This window comes from Meyerozyma guilliermondii, genomic scaffold (genome assembly GCF_000149425.1).
Source record: "Meyerozyma guilliermondii ATCC 6260 scaffold_5 genomic scaffold, whole genome shotgun sequence".
Classification (NCBI taxonomy): domain Eukaryota; kingdom Fungi; phylum Ascomycota; class Pichiomycetes; order Serinales; family Debaryomycetaceae; genus Meyerozyma; species Meyerozyma guilliermondii.
Genome location: NW_001809796.1, coordinates 374,601 through 391,914, shown reverse-complemented (window position 1 = coordinate 391,914; position 17,314 = coordinate 374,601). Strand labels below are relative to the sequence as shown.

Sequence of the window (17,314 nt, the reverse complement as noted above, 5' to 3'; positions counted from 1 at the left end):
TTTATATCAAGACCTTATGGCCCGTTTACTGCTTAAATAGAAGATTCTCGTAATACTATCCAAATTGCGTAATTCTATCAAGTTGACCTACGGCTGCAATTTGCACGTCTCGGATTTATTCATTGTGGGCTAACTCCGTAGACGGCATACAACCGGGTCTAGACCGTTTCGCTGTCGGCTAATAAGTTGGAAAAACAGCCTCGTTCAAAAGCGAAAAAAAGCTCAGTGACTCACACCAGACAACAGAAGTAGTCGTGTAGTTTAATTGACCTCAAACCACTCTCCAATCCATCATAATTCGTCAAGGGTCCGCTTACATAAGCGCGCATATTAAGTGCGTTTTGCAGCTTCTATCAACTGCGCAATCATGCGAACGACAATTACAAGTAAACAAACATTAAGAAAGAGATGACCGTCTACAATGTTTGGCTATGCAAGCCAAGTATACGTGAATCATGAGATAATCGCAAGAGCAAATTAATCATAACAAACTGCAGTTAATCAAAATTTTCTTAGTAAGCGCTGTTGATAAGATAGATCACAATTTATCAAGTCCACCAGAATCTTCGTTCTTGAGCCTATATTAATGTCAACTAACATCCCACCGCACCCAGTAAACTTCCAAAGTTTTTGACTCAAAATGACTCATTTGTGGCAAGTATAACGAAAAGTTGCGAAACACCTTGTACTTGCAAGACAATGCATGAGCTATTTTTACAATCGAAACGGTAAACATAGACGGTTATTTTTATCGGCACACAATTGCATATGCGGCGGAATGCCGGAGTCTCCGAGCCGAAGACTTATAAAAGTGGTTGCAAAGGTAAATGTGAAACATAATTAACCAATAATGAAGTTACGAAGTTGTTTTTTGATAGCAGTTACGGCAGCAAAAGCTGCTGCCGAAATGGCACATAGTGGCTCTCAAGACATGAGTGACTCTCAAGATGCGAGTACGTATGATGATGTAAAGCCGGTACCTCATCTAAGCAGCCACCATCATGGAGTGCCTATTTTGCAAACCGATCTTAAGCCACCAGAACGAGCTTATTGGGAGGCTTATAACACCACAACCTTCTTTACGGTCGATGCTCCACATAAGGGGGCATTGTATATGCACGTAGGGCTCATTTCCGTCGCAATGGTGGTGGTTTATCCGGTATGTATGGTGATGAATAATGTTCAGTCAATGTGGTATTTGGCGGGCTTGACATTAAATTCGGCAATGGTGGTGTTGGCGCTCCTCAACTATTTCCGTTTCATGCAATCGGCACCAGATTTGTACCCTGGAAATGCCTATACTCGTATGTCGTGGATTCTCTTTTTTTCCACTTGCATCCACTGGTTTTTTGCATTGTTAAAGACCGGGTTCAATTACGTCCAGGGGACCAATGAGGGACAATATGCTCATTTATATGACCAGGAGAGCCAAGATCTGGAAGCCACAAACGAAGGGCCGTCTTCAGCCTTGATTAACGATGCTGACTCGTTTGAAATTACCGACGAAGAAAACGAGTACAAGACACCTCCAAGACCACAAAAACTCCAGAATGAGTCCCCTTCGCCATTTGCAAAGTTATTGGAAAGTCGCTGGGTTCGAAAGTGGGTGGCATTTTTCGGCTCGTCAACGGTAAGAATTTCCCAATATTTGAACTGGGGCCACTTTTTCTTTCACCTTGTATATATCCCCACAGGCGTCGCTGTTCTAGGATGCTTTGGTCGTGGAAACAGTTTGTTCAACATGTTGGCACATTTCATTAAAGGAGGAATTTTCTTCTCGTTGGGAATGCTCTATTTGGCTCGGTATTGTGGTGCATACGCCGCCTATGGTTGGGCATGGAACCACAAGTTTGTCACCGAGGCCGAAACCAGAGTCAACAGATGGGCCAGGTTTCAATCGTCTGGATTGTGTACCATGGAAATGGTGGAATCTTCCCTCATCTTGGTCTACGGAAGCACCAACATCTTCTTGGAACATTTGGCCAATCCAGGAGGAGAATGGTCCGCTAAAGATTTACAGCACGCATCCATTGCGTTCATATATATTGGCTGTGGTCTTTGTGGGGTAATTACCGAGTACAAATTGGCAACTTGGAGATATGAAAGGGCCATGCAAGCAATGCAAAATCATGAAGAAACAAAATCAAAAATTGTCAAAGCCACTCCAGGATTTTCTCCCAATCCGTTCCCCATTATTACTGTTTTCTGGACAGGTATTCTCATGTCGAAACATGAGCAGGCTTCACACTTGTCTACGGAAATTCACACCCAATGGGGAAACATGTTCATCCTTGGTTGTGGGTTCAGGTTTCTAAGCTACATCCTTCTTCTCGTAGCACCACCTGAAAAGAGTCCCACCAAGGTTCCTCGGTCAATTACAGAGTTGGTGGTTAGTTTTTCATTGCTTTGTGGAGGACTCATTTTCATGGAATCTTGCGACCCAATTGTATTGGCATTTGAATATAGGGGATTCACGTCCATGTTCACGCTTAACGTCTCTTTGGGAGTCATCACTCTCTTGATGGCTTGGCAGATTGCGTTATTTGCAATCAAGGATTGGATGGTGGATCGTAGATAGATGAGTATATGAATCATGATTTAAGGAGCGACCATCAGAAGAGGGAGTTCAATTCTTTCCGCATTCTTTCCATAATTTCAAGACTCTTAAGACTCTTTCAATGCTTTTTCGATGCTTTTTCACTAATTTTTCAATAATTTTCACTCATCTTTAAGTATTTTTCAGTACTCTCTCAATAATTTTCACTAACTTTCCAAGAATTCTCATAGTTTTCTCATTAACTTTTCATCAATTCACAATTTTAGCATCATTCAGCAATGACCGACTCCAGTTTTGCATCCAACTCTTGCCGTTTCACTTAGCCACAATGCCATGGAACTCCTGCATCAAAGTGGGCTGAGACGTCAATGCAACCGTCTTTTTAGCCGCCTAAATTATGCGGGAGAACCACAATAAAGAACACTAAAAATGTAACATGATTCCAGAATGCATTCCTAAATCAATTGAGTCGCTGGAGTATTCACCAAGTCATTTCTCTGCTTCACAATTGGATCATTACCAGTGCGAAAAATTCACAATTTACGAAGAACGAATCTCGATTACCGAATCCGAATTCCGAATCCGAATTCCATTCGAAGCACGATTTCTTAAATTCTGTTTTTAGACTTCGATGACGCTAAGTTTAGATCTTCGTCCGTTTAAGGCAGGTGTGCAACGGTTTTTAGTTGCATTCTAATTATATCTATGCGTCGTGCAGAATGACAGAAATACAGCCAGTGAGAAATACTGCAAATAACTTGCCAAGCATTTCATTATGTCAACTTGCGAACAATGCGCATTGAAGCAGGGGAACTTTCGCTTGAATAGGAAAAAACAATGGGGGACAATCCAAAAAGGATCGCATTTTTACCGTTATGGATGCGGCAACGTGCAGCAATCAAGGAAGAAGAAGAACTAGGAAGAAGAACTAAAGAATGAAGAACTAAAGAAGAAGAACCAAAAAAAACAGTAAAAGCAAACAAAAAACACTAAAACTAAACATAAGTAACTCTACATTCTCTTTTACTCTCGCAACTTCGCATTTTCTTTGCACCGATGCGCGCCTGTGATGCACTCTGCGTAAAGACAATCCGTTAGGAGCAGGGGAACCGGAATTATGCAAGCAAGATGCACTCAATGTAATTTTTAAGCGGGGAGACCCGACCCTTTAAATTTCATTATTTGGCCAAATTTTCTGTCAAACTTGTGTTAAGCTTTACTAACACGACCTTTTTGTTGGGCGGATTTTAGCCCCCACTCTCGCAGACTGCATAGACTTGGCTTTGGCCGTTCCGCCCTCCATCAGTGCACCAGGCGCTTGCCCTCAAATTTGATCTTACTTATTTTTATCTTATTGAACATATCAGCAGTTTGTCACTCCTTTTACCTTTTTTGCTGGTTGTTTCTACTGAATATTGTCCTGTACACCCCTGTTCCCATATAGGGCCATATTACCTGTTAATTTGATTTTATTGGTCTTTTCATATCCTTAATCCACCAATTACCACCAATTAACAACCAAATATTTCACCAATTATTCCAGAAATTTATTCCATTATTGACATTTCCATGACTGACCTCCCCGAAATCGACAGACTATCACTCAAACCCAATCAGTCCGCCGGAAAAACCCCCGTTTCCGAACACACCTCCAGTGGCTCCGGCACCCCGGTCACCCCAGGACGAGTGCCCCAGCTGCCTCCGCTCTCCACCAGCCATATACACATGAACGAAGACATCCAGGCCCGTTTGTTGGCGTTCCAGCAAAAGCGAACAAAAGCGCCCCCCATTCCCACCGAGCGGTCGCAATCGGCCAACGACGTGGGCGACAAAGCCACCATTCCATCGCCGTCCGCAGCCGAGCAGTACCGCAAACCGGCGGAGAAACAGACGCTCTCGCAGCGCCGGGGATTGGCGCTAAATATTGGTGACATTGCTAGCGGAACTACAAGTCCAGAAACCCTGTCTTCGCCGGGTCTTAGTCCACCGATCCAGATGAACGAGGGTGCTCCTCCACTTAGTACCACCGGTGAGCTCGGTCGGCGGTTGTCGGAAAGAAGAAAAAAGCCCAATTTCAAATTGCGCTTGGACCAGCCGTCGTCGAATTTGGCAAATGGTGTGGAACTGAAGCTCGCTGCCGCCGAAGAAGTTTCCGACAAAAAACCTCAGTTACAGGGACTTTTCGCAAACTACTCCAAATACGTTGACATCAAGCTGGGCTCGCTCAATTTCGCTGGAAAGGCGTCGCTTCATTCGAAAGGTATAAACTTTCTGTCGGGTTCTTCGTTCCACATATCGTTGGACCAGCTCGAGTTTCTCGAAGAATTGGGCCATGGAAATTACGGAACCGTACGTAAAGTGCTACACAAGCCTACCGGGGTGCTCATGGCAATGAAGGAAGTGAGACTAGAGCTAGACGAATCGAAATTTACTCAGATTTTGATGGAGTTGGAAATTTTGCACAAGTGCGATTCTCCGTATATCGTTGACTTTTACGGGGCCTTTTTCGTCGAGGGTGCTGTTTACATGTGTATCGAGTACATGGACGGTAACTCGTTGGATAACGTCTACAGCAAGGACGAGGGGATCCACGACGAAGCATGTCTCGCATATATCACCGAGTGCATTATTCGAGGACTTAAAGACTTGAAAGACAAGCATAATATCATCCACCGTGACGTTAAACCCACGAATATTCTCATTAATACTCACGGCAAGGTCAAGCTCTGTGACTTTGGTGTGCTGGGTAATCTCGTGGCCTCGTTGGCGAAAACGAACATTGGGTGCCAATCATACATGGCTCCGGAACGTATAAAGTCACTCAAGCCTGACGATGGAACCTATTCAGTACAGCTGGATGTGTGGCTGTTGGGATTGTCGATTTTGGAGATTGCCTGTGGTATGTATCCATATCCTCCAGAGACCTACGACAACATTTTTTCACAGTTGAGTGCCATTGTGGAAGGAGAACCGCCACGACTCGATCCCAAGATATTCTCCGCTGAAGCACAACAGTTTGTGCGTTTATGTCTCAACAAAAACCCCGATCTTCGTCCATCGTATGACAACTTACTTGAACATCCATGGTTGGTAAAGTACCGAAATGTGGACTGCCATATGGCCGAGTATGTTACTAAACGACTCGCGGAGAATGCCAAAAGCAAGACTGATGCTCCAGCACCCGAAAAAGCTGGACCCAAGGGTCCTAAAGGCGCGGAAGATGTGCGGACATTGCTCAAGAACAAGGTGCGGGCACCTGCGTTGCACCGGGGAGGACTTCCAGCAGCGCGGAGATAATAGAATTAGAGTAATAAACAGAAGAAAACAAAAAAGTAAGATGTAGAAGCAAGAAGCATAAACTATTAGATACACAACTTCAATTGAAACCCTACTCTACAATATTCAGCGTTGTCGCAACTATTTTCGATTTTCGCGCACAATTTCAGCGCTCACCACTCCTCCTTATCCCATGTTACAGTTAGACCAAAATAACCTTCTAATCACAAAGACGCTCACAGAAAGGGTCAATGCTGTGGAGGAAAAGAGCTTGGACAGAATCGTAACCGACTTTGATTTCACCACATATCATCTTCTGACATTTCCAGACCAAAAGAACCAAATCTTGATTTCTGTTTACCTCAAATGCTGGGACGATTTGGTCAAATATGGGGTTGTAGACTACTTAAAGGGCAAGTACTCGCCCTACAGTGACGTGTTGACGATTTTGGACCCCAAAGATGCCGAAACGAACTACAATTACTCAATAGTATTGGACTTGGAGAGGGCCAGACAAAGTGATGCCACCAGTGTGATCAACGAGATTTCGTATTTGAAGAGACACTGTCTTGCTGCTCCGTTCGAGCGTGGATTTGCACGGTATGATGAATTGGCTGAAAAGTATGCCTCGTCCAACACTTACTCTGAAGAAATTCAAGGTGAGTTGCTGACTGAAGAAGTGCTTGTGATCAAGTATCGTGGAGCCGAGGAGTGCATTTTCATCAAGCCATCGTTTGACAGAGTGACGGTCATTTTTTCCACCACTTTCAAGGACGAAATGGACAAGACTTTTGGAAAAGTGTTTCTTCAAGAATTTGTAGATGCCCGGAAACGGTCGGTACAAACGGCTCCACAGGTGTTGTTCACTCATAACGAACCTCCTTTGGACATAAGGAAGGCAGCACCAACCACCAAGTTTGATACTAACAAGGGATATGTGACGTTTGTCTTGTTCCCACGGCACCTTGTCAAAGGTGATCGCAGAGACAACTGTATTTCTCACATCCAGTATTTCCGCAACTACTTCCACTACCATATCAAATGTTCCAAGGCCTACATGCACTCGCGGATGCGTCACCGGGTGAAGGAGTTTCTCAAGGTGTTGAACAGAGCCAAGCCGGAGAATGTCGATAACGACGGCCGCGCAATTGAGAATCGTAAGACTGCTAGTGGACGTCGTTTTGATGCTCGGGCATAAAAAAAACCAGGGAAGTTCAAATAGATGGAGCAGATAAAAAGTGGAATGCAATTTGAATTATGTTCAATATGAATCATGTTCAATATGTAATATGTTCAATATTCGCAATGTGCTCACAATGCTCGCAATTGCCGGTAATGTTTATGAACTACTTTTCTCTTCTCTATGTACACATGCTAAGCCTTGGGCTTCTTCACTCCGTATTTGGACCGACTGGTGGCTCTGTTGGCCACTCCAGCCAAATCGTAAGCACCTCGAACCAACCGATATTTCACACCAGGAAGATCCTGCACTCTTCCACCACGAACGAGCACAACATGATGTTCCTGGAGGTTGTGACCCTCACCAGGAATCAAACATGAAACTACGTTTCCGTTACTTAGACGAACTCTACAGCATTTTCGCTGAGCCGAGTTTGGCTTTTTAGGTTTAACAATCATCACTCGTAACACCACCCCTTTTTTGAACGGATTGGCATCTAGATGTGGTGCTTTGGACACATATGGCTTGACTGGTTTTCCTTGTTTTCCACTTTTAAGCTGATTTAAAGTGGCATAGGTACGACTGGACATCATTGAAATGGGGGTGAATAAGCTATATTTAGCTGCCATTGGTACACTATTCGAAATGGGAGCCCGTATTATACTAGGAAAACCGTGGGGCATCATCCGTGCCAGCACGCCCATCATCGACCGTATCATGGTGCACTCAGATTTTTGGGTGAGCCTTGAAAAATTTCCAAGGCTCACCAAAATGTCGTCGCGGTGTCGCGGCACTCTGGCACCGTCGCATTGAATGAGAGCCAATCCTTTTCATACATCCACGTAAATGTTGAGAACCGCCCTTCTTGGCAGCTTGAGAGCCCGTATTCCGGTGGCCACTGCGTCGCGCATTCCAAAAATCACCTCCATTTCATCGCAAAAACCTTCGTTCGTTCGTTTCTACGCCGGCTTTCCTGCATTGACCAGAGATGTCGCCAAGGAAAGAGTGTTGGAACTCTTGGAAGGTTACGACAAGGTGAACACATCGAAGGAATTGACCGAGGACACCTCTTTCATTCTGGATTTGGGCTTGGACTCGTTGGACGTGGTGGAAGTTATCATGGAAGTGGAGCACGAATTCAACATCCAGATTCCCGATCACGAGGCAGACTCATTGAAGACGGTGGGACAAACTATCGATTACATATTGTCGCAGCCCGATGCTTGTTAATATAAGAGAGAGAGACGGGAGTGTAGAGAGAAATGTAGAGAGAAAAGAGCAGTAGTAAGTGAGAAGAGAGAAGAGAGCAGCAGTGAGAAGAGAGTGAGAAGAGAGAAGTAGTGAAAAAAGAAGAGAAGGGTACGTTAAAAGAATAGCAAGAGATTTGAAAAAGAGTAATATGAAAACTGACAGCATACCAGACAATCCCTTCCTAGAATGACTAGACATTATATCTCTTCTACTCATTCTACGCACGTGACACCGACCAATAGAATTCTCACCATTTTCTCATTCTTCCTCACCATGGTTAACGTATGTACACTGCCACTTACTCGTAGTTCCTACTAACCCAGTACGTAAGAGGCCCTGCCTACAAGTCCTTGAAGAGTATTGCTGGTTTCAACTTCCAACTGGTTCGTGCTTACGTGCCTGATTTGATCCTTTGGGGTGGTGCTGCCGGCGCCGGTGTTGCTACCTTCACCGAAGGTTGGCCATTATTCCAAAAGGTTTTCTACCAAAAGATTCCTGTGGTTGGAAACAACTGGGTGTACAACCCTGACCCTGAAGATGTTCCTATTTAGACAACAACAACATTAAATACAACATGTAATTCATACATCATGACATTCAATTGAGCTAGGGAACGTAGACGATTTGTGTAGCTTCGCGCAGAACGTACTGGCTTTGGACTAAGAAATCAAGATTGGTGTTGAAATCGTCGAGTGAAATGGGCCCTTTTGGTGCAACTAGCTTGAAAACAGCATCAAATAGTTGAGGCACAGTGGCATTTTTACATTGTTTCATCGTCTTCACAATTGCGGCTCTGATTTCTTGATTGCGGTTGCGCTCAATTGCTCTGAGCGAGTTCTGATCCATAGTGGCTATTTCCTTTTCTCTGATGAATGGAATCTTGAGTTTGGTATTCTTATCTTTGAAGCTAGAGTTGTAGCGATATGTTGGACCCGATGCCACAAGAATAGGGTATTTTTCAGACAAAGAAACCAATACCCTTCGTATAAGTTTTTCTTCAATATTGGTCTCTTTCATTAGTTCCTCGATGGTATAACTGTCTCTTTCATTAAAGAGCATAACTATCATCGCTTGCAACAAATTCAAATTCAATTCCTTGGGACCACTTTCAAATTGAGCTACGATTTCCATCTGGTGAAGAGTGTAGAGACTCCAATCAAGAACCCGGTCCTTGAACTTGTCATTGGACAGATAATACTTCGCAGCAAACTCATCCAAGATGGTGCGAAACTGGGGCAGAAGTTGCACATCTGAAACACTTCCCGGGATCTCTGGCCAGCACAGTTTTGTGAGAATCAATGCTGAGAATTCAACACCTTCAATTGTCAAATTATGGTCCAGTTTCGACAGCGAAATATCACTGAACATAGTATCGATTTCCCTGCCCATATCGCTATCTCCAATCAATTTGAGAAAAGAAGAAACCACACTACGCTCTGATTCGAGGTTAGGAGAACGGCTCAAAAGGAGTCGCTTGGACAATTCTCGTTTGTACAACACCATGAATGAGTCCTTATTGTTGATAAGTTTGAAGATGAGAAGCACACAGTTCAAAAACTCGTCGAACGTGAGCGGAGCAGCGGATTTTTTTGCTTTCTTGGATGAATCACGAAGGTAAGAATCACAGAATTTGTTCAAGTGGGTGAGAATTTGCATATTTGTTTTACGTTCATTGAAAGCTTTAGAAAAGGAATTTCTCAACTCAAAGTCAAAGTCGTCGTCTCCCAGAAACAGGTGTTGGCAGATGCCCTCGAGACGATTGTACAAATCAACCAACGGTTGTATCCAGTTTTCACCTTTTGGAATTTCATGGATCAGACTCACGACAAGCTTGTGGATGTATTCTCCCCAACAGAAGACAAACATAGTGATAGAATCGAATGCATAGTCACTTTTGGTGGTGCGACAAAAATCGTATAGGACTTGGAGCTGGTTTTTGCTTTCTGGCTGTAACAAATACAAAATGGTTTTGGAGAGAATTAACCTGAAATCTTGGAAGAAAAGTATCCATTTGACACGAAGTAGCAATTCCCGCAAAAAAGACTTGGGTGCACGAGCCGCTTTAAAGTGTGCCATTTCTTCTGTAAGACAAGAGAGAGCATTTTGGAAGTAAGTTTCAGGCTTGGTCAACCATTTCGCTTTCAATCTAGTAAACTGAGACACTATCAGCGTAATGAGTTTACTGTGAAGCGCTAACCTGTTGTTGGAATTTAGCCAAAAAAGTGTGGTGGTGAATGCAGATGTGATCTCATTGAGGTGCTTATCTTCTCTATTTTTCTCAAGAAGCACAATATACTTGTCAATTATGAAGCCCAGCGTAGGTGCAGACTCAACCAACAAATGGTCAACGAATAGACCCGATCCTAGCTCTATAATTGTGAATTTTGTGGGGTGGTTCATGAGGTACGCTCTGTCCAAGTAAAGAAAGAGAGTACTGAGAATTCGAAGTTGTCGCTTCCACTCGTTGAAAATCTCTAGAAAACCTGTGGCGGTGTCTTCTGGTGTCCCATTTTCATTAACCAAAAGCTCAACTCTTTTCTTGACGTTTGTATGAAAATGGTCGGTTAATTCCTTGGAAATATGGTCAGCAAGCTGAGACTGTTCGGCATGTCTAGCACGGCAAACCACTTCCACGCTTCTGTAGTAGGTCTCGTAGCACTCTGGAAGCTTCTGGTTAGCAAGAATGTGCTTTATGGCTCGTTTGCAACGGGTTCGTACCACCTGTAACGCATCGTCATTCGGTAAATCAGACGAATTTCTTGGTCTTTTTCTAGTTTCGGAACGTTGAGAAAGATGGGATGGCACTCCAGACGTCGAGTCGTCACCGAAACTTAGTATACTATCCGTCATTGCCATACAATATCTGTGCAAAATATAATAATGTGGGTATCAAGATAGCGTCTTAAAGTTCGCGCGCACCGATTTTAAATAAAAATTCAACTTCTGTATCAGGTTGAACCCAATCACCATGGCAGAAAACGAGCCTCCTACAGATGCCAAGCTGCTTATGAGCATCTACAAGCGTAGTGGTGCCTTTGACCAGCAAAGAAAACGACTTTTGGAAGATTTCAAATCATCGGAGACACATAAAAACTTACTATTGAAGCTCCAAATGATGCTAGACAACAAGGTTAAAAATGACCCAAGCATATTGGCGAAGAATCGGGGCAAGATGGGGGCTCTCATACAAGGAGAGATAGTAAATCAGCATTCTTCAACCAACGATCCTGGTCTTTTGGGCATTGTAGATAAAGATATCCAGGAGAAGATAATCGAGTCGCCCGATTTCCGCCACTTAATTGAGAGTGAAATCAAAGATATTCGTCGAAAAGTGCTTGGTATCAGCGATGAAGACCACAAGAAAATGCTCGAAGAAGAAGAAAATCAGAAACTCAAGGACCAAGAAGAAGCAAAGCGTAAAGCGAGCGAGCGAGCTCAGGAAGAAAGAGATCGCGAAGAACGAGATCGGGATATTGCATACAAGAACAACTTTAAGGTGAAAAAACCAGCAAATAAGCTGTTTAAAGCGCCCAGGATAAAGTTTGCTGCTCGAGACGGCGGCCGTGAAGACGATAAGGAGCCACGGCCATTGATGTATTAGCTCTGATATAGCCACTCTTCTTACGACTCACGACTCTACGATTTCCTTCATGCTTAAGGTCTACTCTTAGGTCTACTCATTTCTTTAGCATATTATACAACTATTCATCTTCTGTATCGAATATCTCATTAGCGATGAGCATAAGCTCCTCCACCACCTTGCTCTTGTAGCTCAAATCTTGGGGACTCAAAGAGTTATCATTGAGCAATGCTGGACCCCATATAATGGACAAGCTTTTAGCTGACATCCGATTGGTGGCCTGGTGTGCTGCTACTTTGTTCAAGTGGAACATTATTGCTCTCAAGGTAAAGTAGGCTCCATCAGGAAGATTATAAACCAAGTGATGTAACTTTTTGGCAATGAAGGTTTCGTCTAGTGATTTAACAGTCTCGATGAAAGACTGATAGTACTCAGCTGTCAAAAGCGGTTCAGGCAAGCACGAGAAATAGAGCTTTAATAACAGCGCTATGCAGTAGACTTCACCATCAACGACATGGTCTGGATCGATGTCCTGGCCAATTGTCACGTAGTTAGTGAAGTCCTGATCTATCTTCTCCTTCATTTGTTGCACGGTACTAGCATTTCCGCTGGTACGATATATGCCCTCAATGTCAATGCCGTATGTCTCTATCATTTCGATACATCTTCTCACCACGAGCGGAACATTGTCGATGCCAGCAAACTGAATAACATCTTCAATGGATACTCCAAAAGTGGGCTGTGAAGGGCGCAGCTGGGACGTGAGTGATTTGGGTCCCTTGAGCTCCAGAGTTGTGGGTGCGTTGCCGGGATCGAGAGAGTTGTATCCGACGTCTTTGTTTTCGTATTGTGGTGTAGAAAGTCCCAGGTTCAGATGCAGACTGAACAGTTGATTTTGAGGAGTCTGGGTCTGGGCCATGGGGCTGGGAGAGTGATTGGGTTCAGGTGTGTTGGAGACACCCAGATTAGCCGACACCAGGCGATTGTTCAAAAATGGCTTGTCCAGTTTCATATTACGCTGGAATGAAGAGTGGACGGTATATGCCACGGGGACAAGAGTCTGGCGTTTCATGGTGGACTCGTTCTTGAGGAGATATTCATACAAATCTTTCTCGTTGTCGATGGAGGAAGATATAGTTTTCATGGATGGTTTTCCCGCTTGCAACGGCATGATCATCACCCCGGAATGCAAGATCAAATTCTCACTCCAGGTGGTATATTTCTGGAGCTGAACGTTCATGGCGATATCTAGCTCCAAAATCAAGTTTTTGAGCTTCTTCGAGTTGGTGGGGCGGTGGACGTGGGTAAGTTCGTCCTTCAACTTTTTGCAAGTGTTCACCTTCAGTTTGTAATCCTGGTCAGCTGCGTCGATTTTGCGCTGAAGCTCGTCTTCCTGCTGGATTGCCAGTCTGTTCTTGAGCGAGAACAGCTTTTTATTGGGATCACTACGAAGTTTTTCCAAATCGTCGCAAAGATGGTAGTACTTTTGCTTCGCCTTTTCCGCCGCAGCAATGGCGTCCAGACACTCCTTTTCCCGCCGCTTTCCATCCTCCTTGATCATTTTTCGAGATCTGGCAACCGTGTTTACAAGCGAGGTCAGCTCGTCGTACATTACCGTGAGAGCCTTCACGTACGAGCTGCCAACAGAATACAATTTTTCGTCAAATTCGATAATTTGGTCCAAAGCCGAAGTGAACGCTGACTTCTGGACCTTCAGATTCTTGATGGACATCCGTGCCTGGGACCCAAACTTCTTCATTTGGTTATAATGGTCATCTTCAATAATGGCCTTTTTCTTGATAAACTTGGCAAACTCTTCTGCGGTACTCGTGCTCTGTTTTAGCCGCTCTAGCAACACATCCAAGCTGGCGTCGCCTACAAATAAGTCCTTGATGCGGTCCAGATCCAATGCTTGAGCGTACTCGGATTCGGTAGACATGATGTTGACCTGGGGAAAGAAGAGAATCAACGCGCGAGTTGGCGCAGCGGCGATGCAGGATTAAAATCTATAGGGCTATGAACTAAGTTTAAAATTTTGGTCAGGAAAAGAAAGTGCTGGATCGTTTTTCGTCAGCAAACGCAGACACTCCCTGCTCCACATTGGCAACAGAGAACTCAAGGTCGTCGGTGGTGATCATGTCCCAAAATTTGTAGATCATCATTACAGTGGAGACATTACACAAACTGGCGAAAAAGAGTCCGTCGACGTAATGCGAGGCACCTTTGCAAATGGTGTCGGAGAACACGTAGCAGAGAATTTGGCCTGCCACGAAGAAGAAAACCCCAAGAAGAATTGCGCCGAGAGGCCAGTATGAGTCGAGTGCGAACACCACGAGAACGATTTGCGATACCACGTACGCTGCCAAGATTACCGCGTTAAGTATGAAGGTGATGACGAACATGGTGGTGGTTTTGCGGTTGTCGAGCGACGTATTCCAGCCCTTAAATGTGACGAGGCATACCACAAAGTTGACCAAAAACCACACGAAGCACAACCCTCTGAGCGTCCACAACGATTTTTTGCTGCCATCTTCCCAGAACTGGAAACAAAGAATACCGTTGTACAAAAGACAGATACACAACGCTGACGAAATACCAAGCTGGAGTGCAACAAAATATGCATAACTCGACGACGAAGGAGGTGAAACACCGCAATCTACCACCAACGACGACACGATAAGTCCAATGAAAAGATAAAAAAATGTAAGCATTTCCGACCTTCCGATGGCAGTGTACTTCGATCTGACGTTGAATATGATGATTAACAAGATGATAAGGCCGCCAAAATGAACAAAGGCGTTTCCGATCTGGAAAATCATGGTATTAGCGAGCTCCACGGACCGGCCGTAGCATTCTGGAAGAATTCCCCTGGTGAATGACGACTCGGGGTCGACGGAACCTAGCACCGAGCAGAGCGGAAACGGGGTCTTCGAGCAAATCGAGTCGAAACTACCGAAAGCCATGGCGAGGAAAACAATGCGATTCTAAAAATGGCGCGCACAAATTTATTCGAAAAAATTGGCAAACAGAACCTGGTGTATTGATGCGGGAATCGAATCGAGAATCGATCCCGAAACTATGTACATTCTAGACCTGGTATGGTGGAGGAGGCGGCATTTCAAACCCAGTGTCCAACTTGCGACCGGTACCAGGGTGCAGTTTCACGTCCGGAATTGTGTGAAGAGTAGCATTGAGTTTCGAGTTGAGCTGGGCAATGTCAAGGTGGTTGATGGACTTCTTGCCGGTGACCTTTTTGTCTTCAAGTTCCTGGCTCGACCGGCGAATAGGAGACGTGGAGATTTGCGACTGACTGGCAAAGTTGAAGTAGTTGTTGCCGAGGCCAATTCCTGCCAACAAGGAGCTGTTGGAGGGGAGCTGGGGTGTGCTGCTCACGTTGTGATATAAATAAGATTGTGGATTGGCAAGCTGTAACGCTGCGGCCCCGTCGGCCTGCCGAGGTTTGGGGTGGTAGAGCGAGATGTGCGAGTCGTTCTGGTAGTACTTTGTGGGCGAGACATGCTCCGAAGCAGTAGCAGAAGACATTTCACTTGGAATTGGCGATGCGAGAGTTTCCGCCAGTGGTGTCGATTTAACCAGCGATTTCTTGGAGCCAAGCTTGATGACCCGCCGCTTGGGACGGCTCGACGAGCTACGGTAGTAGTTGCTTGCTTGGATGCTAGAAATCTCGCGCAAGACATGGTTGGTCTTGCTAAAGTCTGCTCCCGATACCAATTCGACGGGAATTTCGTTGGTATGTTGAGGTGCAGCAACCAAATCGAGGTTGAGGTTGTCGTGCAAGCAGCGAACCAAGCTGGGTTGTGTCTTTGTAAATTTCTCGAGGCGGCACCGCTGCACCGAGTGGCGAATCTTTGGCACTGCCAACCGCAAAGTCTCACGAGACTTGAAGAGTGCCAGCACTCGGGAAAGGTTTTCAGGGGAGTAAGGAACGTCGGGATCAATGTCCATCAAGGAAACGGTTTCTTCGTGAAGAGCAGCCAATTGCGGACGGAGATCATCCAAGAAACTGGAGTCGTCACTGGACAAATATTTTAATGAAAGACGGTGAATGAGGGTAGGAAGTGTTTCACGGAACAAGTCCCTTATCTGGGTTTCAATTTGGTTCTGGAGAAACTTGGCAAGAACCTGAACGGTATCAAAAGTCGACGTAACTTTAATGGAATCCAACGGGTCGTTTCTAAACACCAACGTGAGTCCCTTCAACCGCAGAAATACAATGATACCAATTCCCAGGATGCGGATATCGCTCAACTTGAGGTCCAATGGCAACGCAAACGGGTCACTTGCAAGCAAGAAATTGGGCGTCACAAACGCCGCGTCCGAAGCATTTGAGTTTTCCTGGTAAATTGTCAACGGATTCGCTTGAACCCGCGTGTGTAGTGTTAGATGGAAATCGCCACTGTAGTTGATCTTGAAGATCCCTCGGAACCGATCCAGGTCGAGTTCGCCGATATCGAGGATTTCGAAATCCGGCGCCACCTTCCCAAAATTTAAATCTTTAATTTGTATATCCGAAGCAAGAATAGGGGGTCGTTTGCCCGAGTTCAATGCATCCGTGAGGAGTTGGCTTGTCCACTCACGCAAAGAATCGGTTTCTAGAGTGTTCCAGTTGACCTTGAATGACATGATGGTGCAACTAAAAAGTGCGGCAGAAAAAAAAACATCCCCGGGCCGTTTGCTGGTGCACTGGGTGTCAGGAGACGACCGGAATTAGGTGCCAGGGGAGGGAGGGGAAGAGAGGGAGATAAGAGAAAAAAAAGGTCAGGTTTGGGAAGAGGAAGAGGAATTGAACTAGCTGGTGTAATCTTGAATTCTAGTGTTTATTGTTAATGGTTTTTTTTTTGGGTCTGTCTCTGTTATCACATTTCCTATTTGGGCTCGCACACGATCAGAAACCTCAGGGCCTGCATATAGCTCCACTATCGTTTTCCTGCACTTGTTTCGGTGATTGAGTGATGGCACCTACCGCAATGTTTTATGATTTCACCGTCCTTGATAATCAAAAACGACCTTTGCCATTGTCACTTCTCAAGGGCAAGGTGGTGGTGGTTGTCAATGTAGCAACTTTGTGTGGGTTTGCTCCCCAATATTACGAATTGCAACAAATATGGAACCTCCATCGAGATAAAGGTTTGGTCATTTTGGCATTTCCTTGCAACCAATTCGGTAACCAAGAGCCGTTACCGGCAGCACAGGTGGCGGCGCAGGTGCACGCTGAATACGGGGTGACGTTTCCTATCATGGAAAAGGTTTATGTCAATGGTCCCCATGAGCATCCTTTATACACATTTTTGAAAAACCAGCAAAAAAACTGTTTGGGGTTCAAAGGCATTAAATGGAACTTTGAAAAGTTTGTCATTGATAGAAATGGCGAGGTGGTACGACGGTTTGGTACGGATACTCCACCAAGAGCCATAGAGCCATATCTTCGTGAGCTTCTCGAAAATTGACC

General features: G+C 44.8%; 11 protein-coding genes across 11 annotated transcripts; 6 read left to right on the top strand and 5 right to left on the bottom strand. All coding sequences in view use genetic code 12, as the record gives it.

Annotated features, from left to right (window-relative positions):
* Window positions 1–850: 850 nt before the first annotated feature.
* PGUG_04164 (Ytp1 family protein) lies at window positions 851–2,578 on the top strand (the record flags this gene model as incomplete). The annotated part of the gene is made up of 1 exon (XM_001483385.1): window positions 851–2,578. The coding sequence occupies one exon, from the start codon at window positions 851–853 to the stop codon at window positions 2,576–2,578; it is 1,728 nt and encodes a 575-aa protein (XP_001483435.2).
* Window positions 2,579–4,126: 1,548 nt separating this feature from the next.
* On the top strand, window positions 4,127–5,854 carry PBS2 (mitogen-activated protein kinase kinase; the record flags this gene model as incomplete). The annotated part of the gene is made up of 1 exon (XM_001483384.1): window positions 4,127–5,854. The coding sequence occupies one exon, from the start codon at window positions 4,127–4,129 to the stop codon at window positions 5,852–5,854; it is 1,728 nt and encodes a 575-aa protein (XP_001483434.2).
* A 172-nt stretch (window positions 5,855–6,026) lies between these two features.
* On the top strand, window positions 6,027–7,031 carry ARC35 (Arc35p; the record flags this gene model as incomplete). The annotated part of the gene is made up of 1 exon (XM_001483383.1): window positions 6,027–7,031. The coding sequence occupies one exon, from the start codon at window positions 6,027–6,029 to the stop codon at window positions 7,029–7,031; it is 1,005 nt and encodes a 334-aa protein (XP_001483433.2).
* Window positions 7,032–7,207: 176 nt separating this feature from the next.
* PGUG_04161 (mitochondrial 37S ribosomal protein uS12m) lies at window positions 7,208–7,732 on the bottom strand (the record flags this gene model as incomplete). The annotated part of the gene is made up of 1 exon (XM_001483382.1): window positions 7,208–7,732. The coding sequence occupies one exon, from the start codon at window positions 7,730–7,732 to the stop codon at window positions 7,208–7,210; it is 525 nt and encodes a 174-aa protein (XP_001483432.2).
* Window positions 7,733–7,859: 127 nt separating this feature from the next.
* ACP1 (Acp1p) lies at window positions 7,860–8,243 on the top strand (the record flags this gene model as incomplete). Its single annotated transcript, XM_001483381.1, has 1 exon — window positions 7,860–8,243. The coding sequence occupies one exon, from the start codon at window positions 7,860–7,862 to the stop codon at window positions 8,241–8,243; it is 384 nt and encodes a 127-aa protein (XP_001483431.2).
* A 627-nt stretch (window positions 8,244–8,870) lies between these two features.
* On the bottom strand, window positions 8,871–11,120 carry RTT101 (cullin; the record flags this gene model as incomplete). The annotated part of the gene is made up of 1 exon (XM_001483380.1): window positions 8,871–11,120. The coding sequence occupies one exon, from the start codon at window positions 11,118–11,120 to the stop codon at window positions 8,871–8,873; it is 2,250 nt and encodes a 749-aa protein (XP_001483430.2).
* Window positions 11,121–11,232: 112 nt separating this feature from the next.
* On the top strand, window positions 11,233–11,865 carry PGUG_04158 (uncharacterized protein; the record flags this gene model as incomplete). The annotated part of the gene is made up of 1 exon (XM_001483379.1): window positions 11,233–11,865. One exon carries the CDS (start codon window positions 11,233–11,235, stop codon window positions 11,863–11,865), a length of 633 nt encoding a protein of 210 aa, XP_001483429.2.
* A 100-nt stretch (window positions 11,866–11,965) lies between these two features.
* Window positions 11,966–13,783, bottom strand: RGD1 (Rgd1p; the record flags this gene model as incomplete). Its single annotated transcript, XM_001483378.1, has 1 exon — window positions 11,966–13,783. One exon carries the CDS (start codon window positions 13,781–13,783, stop codon window positions 11,966–11,968), a length of 1,818 nt encoding a protein of 605 aa, XP_001483428.2.
* A 100-nt stretch (window positions 13,784–13,883) lies between these two features.
* On the bottom strand, window positions 13,884–14,807 carry CHS7 (Chs7p; the record flags this gene model as incomplete). Its single annotated transcript, XM_001483377.1, has 1 exon — window positions 13,884–14,807. One exon carries the CDS (start codon window positions 14,805–14,807, stop codon window positions 13,884–13,886), a length of 924 nt encoding a protein of 307 aa, XP_001483427.1.
* A 124-nt stretch (window positions 14,808–14,931) lies between these two features.
* MDM34 (ERMES complex subunit) lies at window positions 14,932–16,488 on the bottom strand (the record flags this gene model as incomplete). Its single annotated transcript, XM_001483376.1, has 1 exon — window positions 14,932–16,488. One exon carries the CDS (start codon window positions 16,486–16,488, stop codon window positions 14,932–14,934), a length of 1,557 nt encoding a protein of 518 aa, XP_001483426.2.
* A 329-nt stretch (window positions 16,489–16,817) lies between these two features.
* On the top strand, window positions 16,818–17,312 carry PGUG_04154 (glutathione peroxidase; the record flags this gene model as incomplete). The annotated part of the gene is made up of 1 exon (XM_001483375.1): window positions 16,818–17,312. The coding sequence occupies one exon, from the start codon at window positions 16,818–16,820 to the stop codon at window positions 17,310–17,312; it is 495 nt and encodes a 164-aa protein (XP_001483425.1).
* Window positions 17,313–17,314: the final 2 nt, after the last annotated feature.